We start from the raw sequence: 18,912 nt of genomic DNA, 5'->3' as shown, positions 1-18,912 counted from the left end.
CAAAACATCTAAGATAATGAGGGGGCTCGACAAGGTGGATGCAGAGAGGATATTTCCACTCATAAGGGAAACTAAAATTAGGGGACATAGTCTCAGAATAAGGGGCCCCCCATTTAAAACTGAGATGAGGAGGAATTTCTTCTCTGAGGGTTGTAAATCTTTGGAATTCTCTGCCCCACGGAGCTGTGGAGGCTGGGTCATTGAATATATTTAAGGAGGAGATAGACAGATTTTTGAGCGATAAGGGAGTAAAGGGTTATGGGGAGCGGACAGGGAAGTGGAGCTGAGTCCATGATCAGATCAGCCATGATCTTATTGAATGGCGGAGCAGGCTTGAGGGGCAAATGGCCTACTCCTGCTCCTATTATGTTCTTATGTTCTTAAAGCCATCAGCGTGATGGCAGGGACGGAGAACTGTAGTTATGAGGAGAGTCTGGGATTATTTAATTTGAGCAGGGAAGGGAATGTTAAGAGGATAGGTAATGGAGATTTTTTAAATGACGAAGAGTTTTGATAGCTTGAGCAGGGAAAGATGTGGTTGTTGAGTCAGTGGCGAGAAGTCATCAATTTAAACTTCTCAGTAAGAGGCTGGAGAGAGGGGTTCGGATAAAGGGCTTTACACAGTGCATTGTTGGACCATGAAATGGTAAGGTCAGAGACTATTACAGCTTCTAAAGGGTTTTAAAAGCAGATTGGTGACATATTTGAGTGGGGTTAGTTCAGGATTGATCCATCAAAGAGCCGATATAGACATAATGGGCCGAATGGCCATTTCTATGCTGTAAGCTTGGTTTTGTGAATGAGGTCCACATCACGGCACTGATGTGACCAACTCCAGGGACGAACCCTGGGAACAACAGGTCCTGTCGTCTGCTGACAGTTTCTTGCCTGAAGCTAAATAGTCAATCTGAACGTGTAAAAAGCACTCGTTTTGTAAAATCCCCACTTTCTATAAGGGAACAGTTCCTTCACTGTCTAGACTGGCAACCCTGTTACAATATAAGGTAGATCCAATTGTTGTGGTGTTAGTCATTAGATTAGCACTGCCACTCAGTACAATGGGGTGCGCCTGTGATAATCTCTGTAGGCGTGTGTAGTATCTGACTCAACTCTGCCCCGTCCCAACTCCCACTCTGGCCCAACTAGATCCTGACTTGCCATTAATATGTGTCGTCAATTTAGAGTGACCGAGCGCCCCAGCGATCGAGTGGGACAATCCCTTCACCAAACACACGGAACCTTACCGAGCACAGCCCAGTGTCTGATCTTTGAGCAACTGCAGTTTATTGTTGCAGCAATACTTGATTTTGGATACTTTCAAAGCACAAAGATGCACAAAGCCAGTCCAACGATCCCACAGTCATTTATTTATATTCTCTCTCTCTCTCTTTTTCTCTCTCCTTTCTCCTTTTCCCATCACATCTTTTGCCCATAAGCTGTGCTGCCTAGCCGCAGTCTGCTCCACACACCCCGCACCTCCTGCGTGAGCTCGTTAAACCTCAACTTTGTTTCTATTCATTCCTGGGATGTGGGCAACGCTGGCACGACCAGCATTTATTGCCCATCCCTAATTACCCTCGAGGAGGTGGTGGTGAGACGCCTTCTGGAACCGCTACAGTCCGTGTAGTGAAGGTTCATGAGCTGGAGCCTGGGCCCCGAGTTACCGAGCAGAATGAAACCATTGAAAAGGATTAGGTTAATCTTTAGAATCTGCGAATGGTGTTTGTCAAACGGCAGCTGTGCACTGCCACATCTCCGGCTTCAAATGTCTGATTTTCCCTTGCATGCTGTTTTTAAGTTGTTAAGTTGCTCACTGGCAATTTCTTTTGTATCTTTGTCACTTTTCCTTTGATCTCGCCTTCATGATCATGACATTCGATTAGCCTGTCCTTGTTCCTGTGAAGCAGTTGGCCATCGGCTTGGTTTGGGGATGTTGGTATGAGCTGTTCCTCTGGTTTCACTCTCTTTTCGCCGGGGTGGGTGGGCTGGGGGAGTCTTTGGGCGGTCCATCAGCCCCCGGCATCCTGACTGAGCAGCAAATGCCTGCTGTGTGAATGAAGAGCAAGCAAGTAGAGCCTCACCTCCTGAGGACGTATCTGCAGCCAGAGCAGACCAGACCAGATCAGAGATAGAGATAGAGAGGAACGGTGGCTGTGAATGTGAAATAAAAGCAGAAAATGCTGCAAATACAAGGCGGGTGGGTCAGCATCATAATACATGCTGCTACCGAACTTCGCCTCTTAACTTACCTTCCAAATACTCGCCAGCCCGCCGTATGTCCCTGTTTGTGTTTATTTTCTCTATAAGACGAGGTTAGCCCTCAGGGCGAGTTGTAGCGTCCTGTGAGAGAAAGAATTGGCACCGAGAGCATTCAGGGCATTCACTGCCACCGGGCACGGGGCCCCCAGGGCATTCACTGCCACCGGGCACGGGGCCCCCCCTGGGCATTCACTGTCACCGGGCACGGGGCCCCCCCGGGCATTCACTGTCACTGCCACCGGGCACGGGGCCCCCCCCGGGCATTCACTGCCACCGGGCACGGGGCACCCCCGGGCATTCACTGCCACCGGGCACGGAGCTCCCCCTGGGCATTCACTGTCACTGTCACCGGGCACGGGGCCCCCCCTGGGTATTCACCGTCACTGTCACCGGGCACGGGGCCCCCCCTGGGTATTCACTGTCACTGTCACCGGGCACGGGGCCCCCCCCTGGGCATTCACTGTCACCGGGCACGGGGCCCCCCTGGGTAGTCACTGTCACTGTCACCGGGCACGGAGCCCCCCCTGGGTATTCACTGTCACTGGGCACGGGGCCCCCCCCGGGCATTCACTGTCACCGGGCACGGGGCCCCCCCTGGGTATTCACTGTCACCGGGCACGGGGCCCCCCTGGGTATTCACTGTCACCGGGCACGGGGCCCCCCCTGGGTATTCACTGTCACCGGGCACGGGGCCCCCCTGGGTATTCACTGTCACTGTCACCGGGCACGGGGCCCCCCCCTGGGCATTCATTGTCACCGGGCACGGGGCCCCCCCTGGGTATTCACTGTCACCGGGCACGGGGCCCCCCTGGGTATTCACTGTCACCGGGCACGGGGCCCCCCCTGGGTATTCACTGTCACCGGGCACGGGGCCCCCCTGGGTATTCACTGTCACCGGGCACGGGGCCCCCCCTGGGCATTCACTGTCACCGGGCACGGGGCCCCCCCTGGGCATTCACTGTCACTGTCACCGGGCACGGGGCCCCCCCTGGGTATTCACTGTCACTGTCACCGGGCACGGAGCTCCCCCTGGGCATTCACTGTCACTGTCACCGGGCACGGGGCCCCCCCTGGGTATTCACTGTCACCGGGCACGGGGCCCCCCCTGGGCATTCACTGTCACTGTCACCGGGCACGGAGCTCCCCCTGGGCATTCACTGTCACTGTCACCGGGCACGGGGCCCCCCCTGGGTATTCACTGTCACTGTCACCGGGCACGGGGCCCCCCCCTGGGCATTCACTGTCACCGGGCACGGGGCCCCCCTGGGTAGTCACTGTCACTGTCACCGGGCACGGAGCCCCCCCTGGGTATTCACTGTCACTGGGCACGGGGCCCCCCCCGGGCATTCACTGTCACTGTCACCGGGCACGGGGCCCCCCCTGGGTATTCACTGTCACCGGGCACGGGGCCCCCCCTGGGTATTCACTGTCACTGTCACCGGGCACGGGGCCCCCCCTGGGTATTCACTGTCACTGTCACCGGGCACGGGGCCCCCCCTGGGTATTCACTGTCACTGTCACCGGGCACGGGGCCCCCCCTGGGTATTCACTGTCACTGTCACCGGGCACGGAGCTCCCCCTGGGCATTCACTGTCACTGTCACCGGGCACGGGGCCCCCCCTGGGTATTCACTGTCACCGGGCACGGAGCTCCCCCTGGGCATTCACTGTCACTTGGCACAGGGCTCCCCCTGGGCATTCATTGTCACTGTCATCGGGCACGGGGCTCCCCCTGGGCATTCACTGTCACCGGGCATGGGGCTCCCCCTGGGCATTCACTGTCACTGGGCACGGGTCCCCCCCCTGGGCATTCACTGTCACTGGGCACAGGGCTCCCCCTGGTCATTCACTGTCACTGGGCACAGGGCTCCCCCTGGTCATTCACTGTCACCGGGCACGGGGCTCCCCCTGGGCATTCACTGTCACTGGGCACAGGGCTCCCCCTGGGCATTCACTGTCACTGTCACTGTCACTGGGCACAGGGCTCCCCCTGGGCATTCACTGTCACTGTCACTGGGCACAGGGCTCCCCCTGGTCATTCACGGTCACTGGGCACAGGGCTCCCCCTGGTCATTCACTGTCACTGGGCACAGGGCTCCCCCTGGTCATTCACTGTCACTGGGCACGGGGCTCTCTCTGGGAATTCACAGTGTATGGGGCTCCCCCTGGGTATTCACTGTCACTGTCACCGGGCTCCCCCTGGTCATTCACTGTCACTGGGCATGGGGCTCTCTCTGGGTATTCACTGTCACAGGGCGCCCCCTGGGTGTTCACAGTGCATGGGGCTCCCCCCTGGGCATTCACTGACACTGGGCACGGATCTCTCTCTGGGCATTCACTGGGCACGGGGCTCTCTCTTGGTATTCACAGTGAAAGGGGCTCCCTCTGGGCATTCACTGTCACTGGGCACGGGGCTGTCTCTGGGTATTCGCTGTCACTGTAGCTGGGCACAGGCCGGAACCTTTCACCGCTCATTGCTGAAGAGACTTTGTGTGACGTGCCAGAAACATCAGAGGCCCAGATACTGGGCTGCAGGGCCACTATTACTGCCTCTCGAATTGTTTGGCAGATTTTGAGTTGGTGCCTTGTGGTGCACAGGGCCTGATGGTCTAGCGGCAGTCCCTCAGCCCCTTCCATCGCACGCTCCCAGACCAGCAGCTGTCCCGCACCATTGTCCCACCATCCTGTCGAGCTGAGCTCCGTGTCCACCCCTCGTCTCCACCCTGCTTCCTTTCATTTCAGTCAAGCGTTGGGTATTGCCTCCATTGCACTGCGTTCTGTCATCCAACACCCAGCACTTGCTGGTGCGGCTCACTGTCACAGCAATACATTCCGTGTTACACAGGTGCCAACATGTGCGGGCACGTTACAGGGTTCACTTAATGCAAACCGCTCGACATTTAAAAAAAAATAGTTCTGGGGCAGTGTGCGAGGCTGGCATTTAACATAGTATCATAAGAAATAGGAGCAGGAGTAGGCCATTCGACCCCTCGAGCCTGCTCCTCCATTCAATAAGATCATGGCTGATCTGATCATGGACTCAGCTCCACTTCCCTGCCCGCTCCCCATAACCCTTGACGCCCTTATCGCTCAAAAATCTATCTCCGCCTTAAATATATTCAATGACCCAGCCTCCACCGCTCTGTGGGGTAGAGAATTCCGCAGATTTACAACCCTCTGAGAGAAGAAATTCCTCCTCATTTCCATTTTAATGGGCGGCTCCTTATTCTGAACCTATGCCCCCCTAGTTCTAGATTCCCCATGAGGGGCAACATCCTCTCTGTATCTACCTTGTTGAGCCCCCTCAGTATCTTATATGTTTCGATAAGATCACTTCTCATTCTTCTAAACTCCAATGTGGATAGGCCCAACCTGCTCAACCTTCCTTCATAAGACAACCCCCTTTCACCCAGGAATCAGCCTGGTGACCCTTTATTGCCCATCCCCAATTGCCCCGGGAGGTGAGCCGGCTGATCTGCCCATGTGGTGAGGTCACTCCCGCAGTGCTGTTGAGAATTCAGGTCCCTATTGTTTCCTCAACCCCGCCAGTCAGGTCTCCTTGTGTTGTGTCCGTGTTTAAATATGGAACCATACCAATGTACTCAGCTGCCTGAGTCTCCCATGGCTTTCGGCCACTGGAAATACTGTAAGGTTTGCCATGAGTCGCTGAAGTGAAATGTATTGATACATTGCACCGACCAGTTGCCGGAGGCTTGGAGTGGTGCTGTCCCAGAGACCCGACCCGTTGCATACAGTGGCTGAGAACGTTATTGCCCCTGCTGGCAGCTCTGACCCATGTCCAGGCAACTCTCATGCAGTAGTCTGAACTTTTTAAAAATAACAAAGTTTCCAAAGCCTCTAATTTGTAGTAAGAAATAATTAGTGGCACATGGATATCTCCTGTACCTCTTAAAACCTGGTAAATAATGTGGGTGCCCCATTTTACCAGGGCAACAGGGCTCCTCTAGTTCAGGGACTGTCCACATCATCCGGCTCAATGGTTTCATCCTGAGCATCCTTAGAATATTTTGAGAATATCTCTATTCTAGGAACATAGGAACAGGAGGAGCCATTCAGCCCCTTGAGCCTGTTGCACAGGAACAGGAGGAGGTCATTCAGCCCCTCAAGCCTGTTCCGCCATTTAGTTAGAACACAACTGGTCTGTACCTTAACTCCATTTACCTGCCTTCGCTCTGTGCCCCTTGATACCCTTAGTCAACAGTAATGCACATATCGATACTAGCTTACATTGGCAGCATTTAAGAAATATACTCTAACATTTCAGAGTATAAAATGAAGGTTCACCTCCCAGTGAGCAGTGCAGTGGAGCTCAGACCCTGCAACAGCTCCAGACATTTCATTGTCCAGTTCTAGTTCCGTACAGATGGTCAAAGCACAGAGTCGGGTGGTTAGTTATCTGCATTCAAGGCCCTTTACTGTCAGGTTTGTAGTTACAGGCCGGACACAAGCCTGTGCTCACTGGAGTTCAGAAGAATGAGAGGTGATCTTATTGAAACTTATAAGATTCTGAGGGGGCTTGACAAGGTAGATGCAGAGAGGATGTATCCCCTCCTGGGGGAATCTAGAACTAGGGGGCATAGTTTCAGAATAAGGGGTCGCCCATTTTGAACTGAGATGAGAAGGAATTTCTTCTGAGGGTCGTGATTCTGTGGAATTCTCTGCCCCAGAGAGCTGTGGAAGCTGGGTCATTGAATATATTTAAGGCGGCGATAGACAGATTTTTGAATGATAAGGGAGTGAAGGGTTATGGGGAGCGGGCAGGGAAGTTGAGGCCGTGATCAGATCAGCCATAATCTTCTGGAATGGTGGAGCAGGCTCGAGGGGCCGAATGGCCAACGACTTCTATTTCTTATGTTTTTATATTCTAAACTGGCGCCTTATGCCCCAATCCCAGAACATTTACAGGTAACCACAGTGTAACGGTCCTGTGATTGGGGGATTCGCTCCCAGTAACTCAGCTGTTTAACACTGTGGGTACCGGACAGTGTGAAGGGAATTTGAACAGCGTCAGTGTTTGAACCAGGATCTGCAGCTTAAACCTCCTTCAGCTCCTGCACCCAGTTCCGTGTCCCAGGATGTAGTGGTTTGACTGCGCCCTTTCACTCTGAGCCCAGTGCGGTCCGCCCGTTAAATCCGCAATCTCTGCCGCGTGGAATTGTCATGGTCATGAAGGTGGGCCTGGGGTTCAATCTCTCCATCCTGATCAGTTGTTTTTTTCTCTCTCTCTCTCCCTCTCTCCCTCCGGTTGCCCCTCGCCAGTCTGCTCAAGGCCTGCTTTCCAAAAGAACACTTGGAGTCAGACAGCGACAAAAGGCTGTTGGTGAAGGAGAAAACATCCGATTGTGTACAGACTGAGAACACCTTACATAACCTGGACAGAGGGGGGTGGAGCGGAGCGTGCACAGCCCAAACCTTCCACTATTTATAAAAGGCAGTTGCCCAGGAACTGAGTGTGAGTGCTTTAAAGGGGCAGCAAATTCCACTTCAAGCGGCCCAAGAATGCTTGGCCGGTGCTGATTGGAGGCGTGACATATCCTGCAACCCCCAAACGCTGCAAGTGGAAATCTCCTGGCATTTGCTGTTGTCCTTTAGTCAGCAGTGGTTACCATGTTTAATATTTTACATCTGCTCGCTTGAGGCAGTCTGTGAGCAGCTATTTCTGAAGCACTCCGTCTGATGTGGCCTGGCCTTAAGTTCCATTCCAACTCTTGCGCTGCCGACACTGACTGATTGTCTCGGAGAATGTGTACGCTAGCCAAGTGGTTAAAGGGGAAATATTTTCACCCAGAGGATGGTGCGGGTCTGGAACTCACTGCCTGAAAGGGTGGTGGAGGCAGAAACCCTCACCACATTTAGAAAGTAGTTGGATGTGCACTTGAAGTGCCGTAACCCACAGGGCTACGGACCAAGATCTGGAAAGTGGGATTGGGCTGGATAGCTCTTGGTCGGCCGGCGCGGACACGATGGGCCGAAATGGCCTCCTTCCCTGCTGTAAATTTATAAGATTCTATGGTTCTGGATGAGCAAGCCGGAGATCGTGGGTTCATAACCCACCGTGGCCCACTGTGCAATCAAACTCAGTCAATATGTCAGTCTGTGGTCTGGCACCAGGCACTGACCTGGCAAGCTGCTATTTAGTTGTAAAAACCCAAATGATTCACTGGAGGGCACATCCCTCCCCCCACCCCCCCCTCTCCCTCCACACCTCCTCACCGCCCCCCCTCCCCCCCCCCCCCCACCTTCGCCCCGGATAAGACGTTAAACCAAGGCTCCATCTACTCTCTCAGGTGGACATAAAACATCCTATGGCACTATTTTGGGGGGAGTTCTCCCCGGTGTCCTGGCCAATATTTATCCCTCAATTAACATAACAATAACATGATCTGGTCATTATCACATTGCTGTTTGTGGGAGCTTGCTGTGCACTTATTGTTTCCCGCTCCAGCACTGTAACCACTGCACACTGCAACCACTGCACACTGTCACCACTCAGTGGCTCAGGCTGAGAGAGACACAAAGTAAATGATCAACGTAAAATTAAAAGTGTTCCCTTTCGTGCGACAACTCTTGAGACGATGTTGTCTACAGAACAACCCGGATAAACCATAGGTTTCATGCTGGGGCTTCAGACCCACTCAGTTGCTTTCAGTGCAGACAGAAGAGAGAATCGAACACTTGAAGTGTGTAATAAAGTCAGAGAATCATAGAAATTTACAGCACAGAAGGAGGCCGTTTCGGCCCATTGTGTCCACGCCGGCCGACCAAGGGCTATCCAGCCCAATCCCACTTTCCAACTCTTGGTCCACAGGTTACAGCACTTCAGGTGCACATCCAAGTACTTTTTAAAATGTGGTGAAGGTTTCTGCCTCTACCACCTTTCAGGCAGTGAGTTCCAGAACCCCGCCACCCTCTGGGTGAAGAAATTCCCCCTCGAGTCTCCTCTAAATCTTCTACCAATTACTTTAAATCTATGCCCCCTGGTTGTTGACCCCTCTGCTAAGGAGAATAGGTCCTTCCTATCCACTGTATCTGGGCCCCTCATAATTTTATACACCTCCTACAAGGTCTCCCCTCAGCCTCCTCTGTTCCAAAGAAAACACCCCCAGCCTATCCAATCTTACCTCAGAGTTAAAATTCTCCAGTCCAGGCAACATCCTCGTAAATCTCCTCTGTACTCTCTCCAGTGCAATCACTTCGTTCCTGTAATGTGGTGACCAGAACTGCACGCAGTACTCTAGTTGTGCCTAACTAGTGTTTTATACAGTTCAAGCATAACCTCCCTGCTCTTATATCCCATATGCCTTCTTAACCAGCTTATCTACCTGGCCTGCGACCTTCAGGGACCCGTGGACATACACTCCAAGGACCCTCTGTTCCTCTACACTTCTCAGTGTCGGACCATTTCATGTGTATTCCCTTGCCTTGTTAGCCCTCCCCAAATGCATTACCTCACACTTCTCTGGATTAAATTCCAATTGCCACTGTTCTGCCCACCTGACCAGTCTATTGATATCTTCCTGCAGTCTACAGCTTTCTTCTTCATTATCAACCACACAGCCAATTTTAGTATCATCTGCAAACTTCTTAATCATACCCCCCACATTCAAGTCTAAATCATTGATATATACCACAAAAAAGCAAAGGACCTAGTACTGAGCCCTGCAGAACCCCACTGGAAACATCCTTCCAGCCACAAAATCACCCATCAACCATTACCCTTTGCTTCCTACCTCTGAGCCAATTTTGGATCCAACTTGTCACTTTGCCCTGGATCCCATGGGCTTTAACCTTCGTGACCAGTCTACATGTGGGATCTTATCAAAAGCCTTGCTAAAATCCATATACACTGCATCAAACACACTGCCCTCATCGGCCTTCCTTGTTACCTCCTCAAAAAAATTCAGTGCAGTTAGTCAGACACGACCTTCCCTTAACAAATCCATGCCGACTGTCCTTGATTAATCCGTATCTTTCTAAATGAAGATTTATCCTGTTCCTCAGAATTTTTTCCAATAATTTTCCCACCACCGAGGTTAGGCTAATTGGTCTGTAATTACATGGTCTATCCCTTTCTCCCTTTTTAAACAAAGGGACAACATTAGCAGTCCTCCAGTCCTCTGGCATCACACCTGTAGCCAGAGAGGATTGGAAAATGATGGTCAGAGCCTCTGCTATTTTTTCTTTTGCTTCTCTTAACAGCCTGGGATACATTTCATCCGAGCCTGGGGATTTATCCACTTTCAAAGCTGCTAAACCCCTGAATACTTCCCCTCTCTCTCTGTTTATTTCATCTAATATTTCACACTCCTCCTCCCTGATTGCAATATCTGTATCGCCCCTCTGTCTTGTGAAAACAGATGCAAAGTATTCATTAAGAACCATACCCACGTCTTCTGCCTCCACACACAGATTTATGGTCTCTAACAGGCCCCACTCTTTCTTTAGTTATCCTCTTGCTCTTAATGTATGTATAAACCATCTTTGGGTTTTCCTTGATTTTACTTGCCAGTACTTTTTCCTGCCCTGTCTGTGGCCGGTTTGTGTTTGGCTGACTGTCTCTGTGTCATCGTGCTGTACGATGAGAAGACATGAGCTGGCCTTGTGTCAGAGATTCCATTTTTATTGTACATATTGTTTGATTTTATTGGACATTATTTTGTAATGTATAACTTATTATGTCTCAGTTCATGCATAACATTGAGTGACGGGATTAAGCACCTGGCTGTGTGTTTTATTAGCTTTTAATTTCTCTGGATTTCCCTCACCCCCCTCTGATCCAATGTAATGCTGCCCTCTAAACTATCCCTTTCGGTGACGTGTGCCCCATATTAAGGTGAAATGTGCCCATTTTAAATGTAAATCATTAGTATTGATTCCCTCGCTGGCTGAGCCTGCCAAGGTCCTCCCTTCAATCAGTTTGGAACGTTAAGGACCCTCCAATGTCTGGGAGAGTCTGTGTGCACAGCACGGGATCTCCCAGCTGAAGGGAAGTGTGGGGAAACTGCGAGATCTTCATTCATTGTCTGTCTGAGGCTGGGTTTACTCCGGGCACAAGAATTCCATCTTCCCCATTTTAGCTTTCCTCTGCTTGTTAATTTGCCAGTAGGCCACTCCTGTTGCTGTACACTGATGTACATTTTCTGCCACTGTTATCCTGTGGATAGTTATCGCTGTTTGTCTGAGGTGCAGGCAGAGTCTACGGGGGGGGGTCTTGATATTTGCAAGGGGTCCACCACGCAGAAAGGTTTGACCAGCACCAGTGTGAGATGCGAGCCCATGAAGGCTGCATCGAGTGTTTGGTTTTACGCCTCCAATGTTTCGGGTCAAGAACACCGTGAACAAGTAATGTGTCGCCTTGGGCCAGCTCTGCCCCTACATCCCCTCTTAGCCCCTGCACCCCCTTCCCGGCCCCTGCACCCCCTTCCCGGCCCCTGCACCCCCTTCCCGGCCCCTGCACCCCCTCCCCGGCCCCTGCACCCCCTTCCCGGCCCCTGCACCCCCCACTCCCCCTCCTGTCCCTACATCCCATCCTGGTCCTACACCCACCCCCCCCTCCTGTCCTCTGCGCCCCCGCGCCCCTGCACCCCTTACTCCCCCTCCCAGCCCCTGCACCCCACCCGTGCCCCCTCTCTCAGCCCTGCACCATGCTTGATCGGAGCTCCATGTGGGGTGAAGGCAATTGGTGGCTTGACCTGGGCTGGGTCAAACTCGTACTCCCACTTATAAAAGTTTATGATGAACCTTTATAAAACACTGGTGCGGTCTCTACTGGAGTATTGTGCCCAATTCTGGGCACCACACTTTAGGAAGGATGTGAAGTCCTTAGAGGGGGTGCAGAGGAGATTTACAAGAATGGTTCCAGGGATGAGGGACTTCAGTTACATGGATAGACTGGAGAAGCTGAGGCTGTTCTCCTTGGAGCAGAGAAGGTTGAGAGGAGATTTGATCGAGGTGTTCAAAATCATGAGGGGTCTGGACGGAGTAGATAGAGAGAGAAACTGTTCCTATTGGCGGATGGGTCGAGAACCAGAGGACACAGATTTAAGGTGATTGGCAGAAAAACCAAAGGCAGTGAGAAAAAGCTTATTAAGCAGCGAGTGGTTATGATCTGGAATGCGCTGCCTGAGAAGGTGGTGGAGGCAGATTCAATTGTGGCTTTCAAAAGGGAGTTGGATAAGTATCTGAAGGAAAAAAAATTGCAGGACTACGGGAAAAGGGCGGGGGAGTGGGACTAGCTGAGGTGCTCTTACAGAGAGCCGGCACGGGCTCGATGGGCCGAATGGCCTCCTTCTCTGCTGTGACCATTCTATGATTGTATGGTGCAGTGACTGGGCTACACGGAGTTAGCATAAGAAAAGAATGAGCCGAATATATCTTGCAGCCATGTGCGTGTCGTTTCCTTGTTTAATGAAGTTTCCCATGAGAAAGGCAGTGGTACAATGGTGCACGGTGCTGTGTGTAGAACCTCAGTCATTGCACTAAAAGCCACAGTGTCCCAGAGACGGTTTATCTGAGCCTCTCCGCCTGCCACGTGCAATCTCTTCCCTTTACCTGGCTGGCACAGATGATGTGTCAGGCTCTGGGAGTGTTGTCACTGGGTTGCTGCTGGCCAGATACGTTCCTCTGTGAAGATGTGTGTTTTTGAATGTGTTTTGCAGCATATGGTAATTGTTTGAGTTCTTGTGTATATGCTGGGTTGATGCTGAAACCTGTACTTGATGCTTTCAATAAATGCGGCAACTGGAGCCAGTGTGGAGTGTTTCTTGGTTGCGATGCTGTGGGGACGCACACGGGGGCAGGGAGGGCAGGAATTTATCTGAGGAGGGAGCCACGAAAGCTAATGTACAAATGTCAGCAACACAATGGTGAGATTCGGCAGACCAGCGAGATTGTTTATCAATAAACTTACTAGAATGTAAAATAAAGAAACACTATTATTGTGTATTTACATATATCTTTCATCCTTGGCTCGTGACTTCCTCCCCCCCTCCTCCCCCTCCCCCCCCATCGCCCCTGATGGTGATGACCCATCGCTCGGGTGCAATCCCCCAGGCACCCATTGCCCACAAGGCCCTTCTTCATCTGTGAGCATTGTGGGCTATTTGACTATGCAGGGCATCACAGTCGAGCCCCATCCAGTCCTCACCAAACACCGGCACGCAGCGTGGGTCAATGGCCGCCATTCCAGAAAAGCAACCCTGGTGGAATTTCTGGCTGAGTCAGAGGATTGCGGGTCTGAGCCCCAATCCAGGGAGGGTTTAGGGAGAGAGCGCCTCACTGTGAGAGGGGCAGTACTGTCGGAGGGGCAGTACTGAGGGAGAGCTGCACTGTCGGTCGAATGGGATGTTGAACCAAGGTTCTTTTGCCGGTGGAGTTTAAAGATCCATGTCACTATTTCGAAGAACAGGGGAGTTATCCCCGGTGTCCTGGCCAATATTTATCCCACAACCAACATCACTGACGCAGATTATCTGGTCATGATCACATTTCTGTTTGTTTACAACATGGCTGCCACATTGTTGACATCTCAAAGTAATTTAATTGTATATAAACATTTTAGACACCATATAAATGCAAATGTTTATTTTAACACTTACAAGCTCAACTATTGCATCAACAGTGCTGTAAATCAGCGGAGAACATGCATTCCAATCCCGATCGGAACAGTACCTCGGGCTTAGTGCTGAGCAATGTGCCAAGTGTGACGGTCAGGGGCCGTGTTGAGCACTGAATCATTAATAGGGCTGGAAGCTCAGGATTAGTGAGGGGGGGCCTGAAGGGGAGGCTGGAAGGAATGCTTTCATTCAAAGGACTGTTAGAGTGAGCAATCCATTCTCTCACAGGGCTGTGCAACTCAAGTCGGTCTTGGTATTTAAGAGGGAACTGGATAAACAGGACACATGTGGAGATGTTTGGGGAAGGAGCAGGGAGACGGGCTGGTGGTGAATAGTGGTGGGGTCAGACACGTCAGGCCGAGAGGCCTCACTCAGAGCAGTAATTGCTCTAACTTTGTATTTGATATGTTGGTGAACTGGTGCAGCCCAGTAGCATTTTGGGGAAATGCTGGAGGCGCTGGTTAAGCGAGGTCTGCATTGTAATGATTTTGCCCGTTCTCTGTTTCAGGCCGTCGATGCAATCCCAGCACTCCTTTGGGCCCTCTCCCCCACCGTTGAATAAAATGGGCAGCATGGGGAACAAGTTGCCATCGGTCAGCCAGCTCATCAGTCCGCAGCGCAACACTCTCACACAGGCCAGCATGCCAGGAAATATGGGTAAGGGTCTGAGACACTTGCAAAGCCTGACTTCATCCAATACTTCAACACTGCCCCGAGCCTCTCCCACTCCTCAACACACGCTGATCTGATGGGTGATTCCTCTCTCGCTCCTCTATCTCCCTTGCTCCCTCTCCCCTCTCGCTCCTATTCGCTTCAACCACTCCCTGTGGCAGCGAGTTCCACATTCTCACCGCTCTCTGGGTAAAGGAGTTTCTTCTGAATTCTCTATTGGATTTCCTGGGGACTATCTTATATTGATGGCCTCTAGTTATGCTCTTCCCCACAAGTGGAAACATTCTCCCTGTATCCACTCTATCAAAACCTTTCATCATTTTAAAAACCTCTATTAGGTCACCCCTCAGCCTTTTTTTATTCAATATAAAAGAGACTCAGCCTGTTCATCCTTTCCTGATATGTATACTCTCGCATTTCTGGTATCATCCTTGTAAATCTTCTCTGCACCCTCTCCAGTGCCTCGATATCCTTTTTATAATATGAGTTATAACAAGAGTTCTAAGGGCAGCTCGCGCGTATTGGATGGGTATTGTGAGCTCAGCCCTCTGTCTCCTGGGAGGGGGTCAGGGTCGGGGGGGGGGGGGGTCGGTCTCAGGCGGGGTCAGTGTTGGGGGTCAGGGGTCGGTCCCGGGGGGGGCCAGTGTCCGGGGTCGGTCCCAGGGGGCCAGTGTCGGGGGTCGGTCCCGGGGAGGGTCAGTGTCAGGGGTCGGTCCCGGAGGGGGTCAGTGTCAGGGGTCGGTCCCGGGTTGGGGGGGGGGGGTCAGTGTCAGGGGTCAGGGGAGTCAGTGTCAGGGGTCAGTGTCCCGCACACTGTGACTGCAGAAACTGTGGCCGGCCAGGTTTTGTCTTCATTGCTCGGAGCCCGAGTGCAGGATGGTTCTGACCCACTGTTGTGTCCTCAGTCCCGCAGATGATGAATGTTCCGATGCAGATGAACGGGGACATGAACGGCTTGAGCCCCACGCAGGGCCTGACTTCACCCATGGCCTCAACCTCCCACTGCACCCCGCCGCCACCCTACCCGTCGGACAACAGTATCTCCAGGTCAGAGGTGGTGCTGCAATTACTGACTTACTTTTTACAACTAGTTTAGAAAGAGTGGAGCCCACTTCTCGCACGATTCATAAACCAATCCCTGCGAACGAACTTCCAGACCGCAGACCCATTCCCGCAGTGAGATCGCAATACCGATCTACACAATAATCCTCTTCCCTTTCCATTCAGTCTTTGCTCCCATTCCATCATCGATCGCCCCCCTCCCAGTTAAGCTGCAGCCGATTGTGGGCTGAGAGTCCTGAGTCTATGAATCTGCTGTGAACACACCAGCTCCACTCTTCCACTGTCAAACATTAACAGTCGCTTCACGGTATGCAGCTTCTGTAAAACCGCAGAGAGTTTAAAGACATCCGGCAAGTTTGGGCTGTGCGCGCTGTTTGCGGGAAGTGTGCACAGACCAGGGCACTGCACAGTCCCCGGGCTCTGCTATGTTACAGGTCCCAGCGAGGCAGTCTCTGGGAGGGGAGCTCGAACCAGTCCAAGTAATCCTGGACTGGCAGCACGGGAGGGAGAAAACGGACCAGGGCTCCTGCTCCGCATCGCCATAATGGGCCCCCTGCAGGAAATGTGTGTCTGTCCACAGGGTCAACCTCGACTCCCCCCACAGTTCAATAGCCTGCTGTTCTCCCGCCTCCGAGTCATAAGGTTGTGGGTTCCAGCCCCACTCCAGAGACTCTAGCACATAATCCAGGCTGACACTCCCAATACAATGCTGAGGGAGCGCCGCGCTGTCGGAGGGGCAGTACTAAGGGAGCGCCGCGCTGTTGGAGGGGCGGTACTGAGGGAGCGCCACACTGTCGGAGGGGTAGTACTGAGGGAGCGCCACACTGTCGGAGGGGTAGTACTGAGGGAGCGCCGCGCTGTCGGAGGGGCAGTACTGAGGGAGCGCCGCGCTGTCGGAGGGGCAGTACTGAGGGAGCGCCGCACTGTCGGAGGGGCAGTACTGAGGGAGCACCGCACTGTCGGAGGTGCTATTTTTCAGATGAGACGTTAAACCGAGGCCCTGTCTGCTCTCTCAGGTGGACTTAAAAGATCCCATGGCATTATTCCGAAGAAGAGCAGGGGAGTTATCCTGGTGTCCTGGGGCCAATATTTATCCCTCAAACAACATCACTAAAACAAATGATCTGGTCATGATCACATTGCTGTTTGTGGGAGCTTGCTGTGCGCAAATTTGCTGCCGCATTTCCCACATTACAACAGTGACTACACTCAAAGTACTTCATTGGTTGTGAAGCGCTTTGGGAGGTCCTGTGGTAGTGAAAGACCCTATAGAAATGCAAGTCCTCTTAGACATGTGCGTAGTGTCTTTTATGTTGTCTTGCCTTGATGTTGAAGATGTTGCATTAATTGATTTGTGCCGCGGTTACAGCCAGCACGTGTCGCTAGTTGTGTGAGAACGCAGTGACTTGGAGGGCAGTGCTAACCCTCCCTCCCCTCTCTGCTTGCAGCTTTCTGACGAGAGCCGGTTGTGCGTCGTGTTTGGAGTTTTTCACCACCCAGGGACTGATGAATATTTACCAGATCGAGCATTTTACCATGGATGTGAGTAACTCCCTCTCCCCACTTGCGTGTCTCATCTGTCCAGGCTTTCCTCGTAGCCCCGTCACTCACCGTTCCGTGGGTAGGAGATACCAAACTCGGCCTCGTGGGGTTCTCCACAAAGTCCTCAGGGCCTCGGACCCTGGGTTGGAAGCTAAATTTTTGGGCTGGATTTTCGGTTGTGCTAATTTCTGGGCGGTAATGGCGGCGGGGCGATAAAGCTGGGCCCCGAGTGTTGGGACGGAGTGCTAAGGGAGGTATTGCATACCTGTCTTAGGGCACTAGGCCGGCTGAGCATGGGAAAATCCCGAGCTAAACAGCCGGCCTCTGAGCACTGAGAGAGAGAGACCTGGGAGAAACAGAAACCTGAAAAACACCCTAAAAATCATTCCCAAAAAATACCTCATGCCCCCACAACATAACTCACAAAAAAAATAAAATAAAAACCGATCGCACTTACCTGAGGTCACTGTGGCCACTACAGCTCAGGCCGCCCGCGGTTCCCAGCAGGGGGCACTCTATGGAGCATTACGGATTGGACGGCAGCCAAAAATCGAGCTGGTGTTGCAACCAGGGGCATCGCAAACCGGCTCGCCCCTCCCGGGCGGTAATGCTCCGCACCCCGTTAATACCAACACCGAATGTCCCGGCAGGGCGCTGGAAGCTGGCCGTCCGCCTGGAAGGGCTCATTGCCGCCCCCTCCGGGGCTCTCATAGGGGCGGCAACAAACCGGAAATCAAGCCCAAAACAATTATTTAATATAGTTTAAAAAATACTTGAGGCATTTGATTTCCCCAGTCTGCGATGGTTGGAGCCCTGTGATGGGCAAGTACAGGAAGGAGGACCCTCTCCGATCTCCCCTCCGGGTAAAGGAATGGCTAGTAATCGGGGGTCTCTGTCCCCCTCCGGCTGATCCCACAGGAGCAGGAACATCTGACCTGGAATTCTTGGTAGTTTCTTAGAAAAAAAGACATTGTCCTTCGGAGAGGTACAGGCTGGTTGGGCTTTAATTTAATTTAATAAATAGGGTCATTTGGGGTCTCAGTAAAAGTGACCATGAAGCTGTCGGATTGTCGTAAAAACCCCATTGGGTCACTGATGTCCTTCAGGGAAGGAAATCTGCCGTCCTTACCTGGTCTGGGCCTACATGTGACTCCAGTCCCATACTCTGTGCATTGTATTCAGGGTATCTCAGATTGAGCAATAATTGGCATCACTCAAACGAACTCTAAATAAAAGAAGGCTGAGAAGGCCTCATTCCAGTGATTGCTGGGTGTTTGTTTGAGGGAATCTAAACAGAAGATGCTGGAAATACTGTGTGTACCTGTTTGAGGGATTGGGTCTACAGAGAAGTGCTCAGTTAAATGCTGCATGCTGGGGTGGGGGGATTCCTGATCCCGTGAGTCAAACTCTTGGTGTATGGTAGGAAGTACAGGGGGTTATAGTGCTTGTGAGGTCAGGACTTCAAAGCTCACCAGGAAAAATTGTGAAATTTAATTTAATAAATAGGGTCATTTGGGGTCTCAGTAAAAGTGACCATGAAGCTGTCGGATTGTCGTAAAAACCCCATTGGGTCACTGATGTCCTTCAGGGAAGGAAATCTGCCGTCCTTACCTGGTCTGGGCCTACATGTGACTCCAGTCCCATACTCTGTGCATTGTATTCAGGGTATCTCAGATTGAGCAATAATTGGCATCACTCAAACGAACTCTAAATAAAAGAATGGGTCAGAGTTTGTATCGCTG

General features: G+C 52.1%; 1 protein-coding gene across 3 annotated transcripts in view; it reads left to right on the top strand.

Annotated features, from left to right (window-relative positions):
* Positions 1 to 18,912, top strand: part of tp63 (tumor protein p63) — a 384,611-nt gene that overhangs the window by 361,882 nt on the left and 3,817 nt on the right. For all 3 annotated transcript variants that reach the window (XM_070883827.1, XM_070883826.1, XM_070883828.1), the window contains 3 exons: positions 14,403 to 14,551; positions 15,472 to 15,613; positions 17,077 to 17,170. In XM_070883827.1, the coding sequence (XP_070739928.1) occupies positions 14,403 to 14,551; positions 15,472 to 15,613; positions 17,077 to 17,170 (385 nt within the window). The remainder of the gene's footprint in view (positions 1 to 14,402; positions 14,552 to 15,471; positions 15,614 to 17,076; positions 17,171 to 18,912) is intronic.

This window comes from Pristiophorus japonicus, chromosome 6, assembly GCF_044704955.1.
Source record: "Pristiophorus japonicus isolate sPriJap1 chromosome 6, sPriJap1.hap1, whole genome shotgun sequence".
Taxonomy (NCBI): Eukaryota; Metazoa; Chordata; class Chondrichthyes; family Pristiophoridae; genus Pristiophorus; species Pristiophorus japonicus.
This window is presented reverse-complemented; position numbering and strand designations above follow the sequence as displayed.